This window comes from Alosa sapidissima, chromosome 7, assembly GCF_018492685.1.
Source record: "Alosa sapidissima isolate fAloSap1 chromosome 7, fAloSap1.pri, whole genome shotgun sequence".
Classification (NCBI taxonomy): Eukaryota; Metazoa; Chordata; class Actinopteri; order Clupeiformes; family Clupeidae; genus Alosa; species Alosa sapidissima.
The window spans coordinates 1,757,501-1,762,500 of record NC_055963.1 but is presented as its reverse complement, the minus strand read 5'-3'; the positions used below and the strand labels follow the sequence as shown (position 1 = coordinate 1,762,500).

The 5,000-nt window shown below is 44.6% G+C and overlaps 1 protein-coding gene and 1 long non-coding RNA gene across 5 annotated transcripts in view; one reads left to right on the top strand and one right to left on the bottom strand.

Annotated features, from left to right (window-relative positions):
• rapgef3 (Rap guanine nucleotide exchange factor (GEF) 3) overlaps positions 1 to 5,000 on the bottom strand; it is a 50,169-nt gene that overhangs the window by 43,079 nt on the left and 2,090 nt on the right. For 3 of the 4 annotated variants that reach the window (XM_042099461.1, XM_042099463.1, XM_042099462.1), the window contains exon 1: positions 3,682 to 3,764. The exons of the other annotated variant lie outside the window; for it this stretch is intronic. In XM_042099461.1, coding sequence (XP_041955395.1) covers positions 3,682 to 3,733 — 52 coding nt within the window. In that variant the 5' untranslated portion in view covers positions 3,734 to 3,764. Of the gene's footprint in view, positions 1 to 3,681; positions 3,765 to 5,000 lie in introns of those variants that run through there. 4 annotated transcript variants of the gene reach the window in all.
• Positions 2,807 to 5,000, top strand: part of LOC121714252 — a 3,571-nt gene continuing 1,377 nt past the window's right edge. The window contains exons 1-2 of the long non-coding RNA XR_006033062.1: positions 2,807 to 2,950; positions 3,952 to 5,000. The exon at positions 3,952 to 5,000 is cut by the window's right edge and continues 644 nt beyond it. This is a non-coding gene — a long non-coding RNA (uncharacterized LOC121714252). The remainder of the gene's footprint in view (positions 2,951 to 3,951) is intronic.

The window sequence follows — 5,000 nt, the reverse complement described above, 5'->3', positions numbered from 1 at the left end:
GTACCTGATTTTAAATGTAGGCCTACTTTAAGTATTAAAAGTAGCAATCTTAATATCTATAGGTCTATTCTAATAAAAAAAAAATCAGTAGCCTATGAGGTGTGGCATTTTAATAAAGCTAGTTTTAGATTATACTAGGCTAGATAGTTTTAAGCTGATGTAATTGTGCTTACCATCCGTGGCCCAGTTTACATTCTGACTTACAATTCTGGAGACTAATTCTGGTTAATCTAGTGTGATCTGCTGAGTTAAGCATCATTCAGTAAAACACGAGAGCCTGAAGTTTATGGGGGTAGACAAGGGAAACGTCCGCTGGATCATAATGCCAATTCTGCTGGTCCAGATTAAACAGAAAAGTTGTTGAGAAGGTGTCTTTATGATGAGGTTCAGTTTCACTTGCGCAGACGCGCATAGACATTGAATGAGCGCTCACTTTAGGTCTACTACCCGCCAAATGTAGGTTATGCCTCTTTATTTGATCACACAATTAAGAAATATTTTAATCTGGAACATGTTTAGTTTTTTTCGGACAGCGGTTCTATAGTCTACCATTCATGTGTCGCAAATGATCAGACGTGTGACAGACACATGGGCATATCCTGTAACTTTGCTGCTCCGCGGACTCGCCATCTCATCGGAGAGGAGGCCCTAACGCTGCAGATAATAGACAGAGAAAGGCAAGCATATGCTCAGGGCACAGAACACAGTTGCATGTCCAGTATAGCCATGGGTCTGATGCAGGGATGGATTACTGCACGGGCCTACCGGGCCCAGGCCCAGGGGCCCAAGAGGTCAGGGGACCCTGAAGCCCAAGCCTTTGCATGGAATCATTGCCTCAATATCAACAAATCAGGATGTAGGCTATGAATCTGATTGAATTTAGTATTGGCCATCCCCAAAATGCACCAGAATACAGGAAATCACATTAAACAAATTAAACATTTTCTGGGGGAGGACCCCCAAACCCCCCCTCCCACAGAAGCAACAATTAGTGGGGGGCCCTTAATACATCTGGGCCCAGGGGCCTGAAAGTTCATAATCCGCCCATGGTCTGATGAATATAGCCTACCGAAAGCAGATGGCTACAAGCTCACGCTTTGTCTGGTCTAGACTAGTTTCAACCCATCTCCCTGGTGAAACAAACGTGTTTGTCAAAGATAAAAAAAAAACTGATCATAAAATGTAATGTAAAAAGGAACGATGGTGTTGTAGAAATGTAGCGGAGTAAACGTACAGATAATTGCTGCAAAATGTAACGAAGTAAAAGTCAAAAGCACTATATATTCTACTTAAGTAAAGTAGGTCTACAAATACGTGGAAAATTTACTTAAGTAGGCTACAGTAACGAAGTATTTGTACTTCGTTACATTCCACCACTGGTAATCCATCCCTGGACCTGTGGTATGACGCATTTGTCTTCAAAATGTATACTTTAAAAGAAATGACAAACTAGAGTATCTTTGTTAACTTCTATATTAGGCCTACACAGAATGCGGTTCTTTGACTTATTACTTACACCTGAAGATTTTTTTTAACCAAGGCTTAGACTCATATAGGTTTGGATCTATTGCCTAATAAGATTTTGTCTTTTAATTTAGATTTTATTATGCTGGCAGCTAATCACACAATTTTAACGTAGTTTGAAAGGGACAGGATTTATGAATATAGGCTAAGACAGGCCCCTCTTCTGTCTGACTCACCTCATGTTACCCCTGCATTATACGTTTTGTGCCAACATGTAGAAACACTAGGTCTACTACGGCCTTTAATTGGTGAATGGAGGTGCAAATTCCTTTCTTTGGTTATTGTCCGCGATTCACATTAACTGTAGGCTATCACTGCCAGTGCATTGTAAATGTTTTTTTTCAACTTGTGTGCAGTCGCCACCTTTGATTACTACGTTTTGCCTGCATGGATGCGCGATGAGTGCGCATCTAAATAATATGCAAGTGTGCAATGTCATTTCTGGCATTATTACTAGCATATTAATGTTGAAAAAGATGTGAAAGAAATTAATGACACAGGCTTGCACAAATTCATCATTTAAAATAAAACGTTCACTTTCGTCATTCCGAGAATAGGCTAGCCTACAATATGGAAAATGTTTCAAAGTTCCCTTTGAGCCTGATCGGCTCAAAAAATGTATGGGATTTCCTTAGCCTGTGCTACACCTTTCCAACAAGTTTTTTGAAAATTGTACCGACGAAAAACTAGGGTGACCAGATGTGGTCTTTTTGAGACCTTAAAAATCGTCCAGGATTTTGTTCTTCTAGATTTTTGTTCTTTGTTCTTCTTTTTGTTCTTGATTTCGACTGAAATACTGTTAAAACAACTTCATAATTATACTGAATATAGTTGTGTCATGTGAAGATAGCTGTTAGTGCTAACAGTGAAGATAGCTGTGTTAGCGCTAACAGTGAAGATAGCTGTGTTAGCACTAACAGTGAAGATAGCTGTGCTAGCGCTAACAGTGAAGATAGCTGTGTTAGCGCTAACAGTGAAGATAGCTGTGTTAGCGCTAACAGTGAAGTGGCTTCCCAAAGCACCGCATCCAAATAACCCCCTCTTATCACCACTTCTGTTCTCTCCTCCTCTCTCTGCTCCCCTGCTCTGGTACCCTCTCTTCCCCTCCTCCTCTCCTCTTCCTCCTCTTTCTTTTCCTCTCCTCCTTCTCCTCTCCTCCTCCTCCCCCTGCTCTAGAACCCTCTCCTCTCTTCCTCCTCTCCTCTTCCTCATCCTCTTTTCTCCTCTTCCTCCTCCTATTTCCCCCCCCCTCCTCCTCTCTCTGCTCCCCTGCTCTAGAACCCTCTCCTCCTCCTCTCCTCTTCCTCCTCTTTCTCTCCTCCTCCCCTTCCTCCTCCTCTCGTCTCTCTGTCTGTCTCCCTCCACAGGTGCGATCCCAGAAGGGAGTGCAGGCTGCTTCGGGTCGCTCTGGTGAATCCCATGGAAGGTGTTTTCACTCACAGGACTCCCACAGCAAACCCAGTATCCCACCCAGAAAACACAAACAGCCTAATATAGCATCCACAAACAGCCCAAAATAGCATCCCCAAACAGCCGTGCCTAATATAGCATCTAGTGAAGGCGAAAGCAACCTTTTAACAGCAAAACAGCCACTAGGCATGGCATGCTTCATGTGCCCCTGCTGCGCATGGCATGCTTCATGTGCCCCTGCTGGGCATGGCATGCTTCATGTGCCCCTGCTGGGCATGGCATGCTTCATGTGCCCCTGCTGCGCATGGCATGCTTCATGTGCCCCTGCTGCGCATGGCATGCTTCATGTGCCCCTGCTGGGCATGGCATGCTTCATGTGCCCCTGCTGCGCATGGCATGCTTCATGTGCCCCTGCTGGGCATGGCATGCTTCATGTGCCCCTGCTGCGCATGGCATGCTTCATGTGCCCCTGCTGGGCATGGCATGCTTCATGTGCCCCTGCTGCGCATGGCATGCTTCATGTGCCCCTGCTGCGCATGGCATGCTTCATGTGCCACAGTTAATCACACCCTCCTGGGAAGTTATACCATAAACAGTGTTCACACTTACTTTCACACACTGACAAAAAACATCTGTACTCATAGGACAACATTACCACTGAGATACCAACACATTTAAAGACAAAATAATGTCTCACTTGTATACACACACACACACACACACACACACACAAGCTCAGCCTCTTACCAACATTGACCTTCCTATGCACAGAGAGGTTCCGCTGTAAGAGAGCGTACATGTCTGGGGCTTTCTGTCTGACGGAAGACAAGAGAACCGCCGCTTGCTGCCAAAGTTCTAATGCTGTCAACACAGGGCTGGTCTGCTGTTCTGCCGTTTTTGACTCCGGTTGTTCTAATGCTGCTAACGCAGGGATGTTCTGCTGTGTTCTGCTAACGCAGGGATGTTCTGCTGTGTTCTGCTAACGCAGGGATGTTCTGCTGTGTTCTGCTAACGCAGGGATGTTCTGCTGTTCCGCCGTCTTTGACTCTGGCTGCTCTAAAGCTCCTCGGGCCGCTCGGCGGGCCAGTCAGCTGGCTGCTCAGAGCTGAGGAATCTTGTTCTCCTGCTTTTACGACGTAATGCTGGGGAATGTCAACACGGCAGGTTTCCCTTCGATAAGGCATCGTGTGGAGGTGGCAGATAGGATCGTTGGGATCAGCTGTTGTCTCGCAGGGCCATTTTCAGGTGATTCGCTAAAAAAACAAATGTTGTGTGTTTTGTTTTGTGTGTTTTGTTCTTTGAGATTTAATACTTTTTTTTTTTTTTTCATTGGGTTGGACGTAATTTGTTGGGTTTATCATCCCATCAAGCTTCATTCCATTCTTCTGACACATGTCTTTTGTACTCCTGACTCTGTCTATAAAAAGCTTAATTGAGTCAATTAAACCACACCTCTAACTTAAACGATACAAATGACAGAAGTAGTGGAGTCTTAGACGGTTCAGATCCGGAGAGGAAGCTCAATCAGCCTAATCACTGAGATCTACTCCTGCTCCATGCAGCGTCCCCAGCCCATGTGGGCCCAATGCCTCTCCTGCTCTGGCTGTGGGCGTCTCTTAAAACGAATGTGTTGTCCCTATCTGGACACAGAGATGTGTTAAAAAGCAAGACATGTTGTGTTGTTTTCAACGCCCAAGTTATTTTCAACACATATTGTGTAACAAATAAAAAAAAGGAAACAACACAAGCCGTGTTGTCCTTATCTGGACAAAGAGATGTAAAAAAAAGCAACACTTTTTTGTGTTGTTTTCAACGCAAGTTGTGTTGTTTTTAACACAAGTTGTGTTATAGGAACTCAAGCCGTGCTGTCCCTATCTGGACACAGAGATGTAACAACGCAAGTTGTGTTATTTTCAACACAAGAAGTGCCTATCTGGACACACATTCGTTTTACAGTAAGAGTACCTGCTTTGACACCCACTGCTGCTGTGTACACGGTGCAGGTACACCACTGCCATCTACTGGCCACAATGGTACATAGCTGCCAAGTGCATGAAGCAGTTACT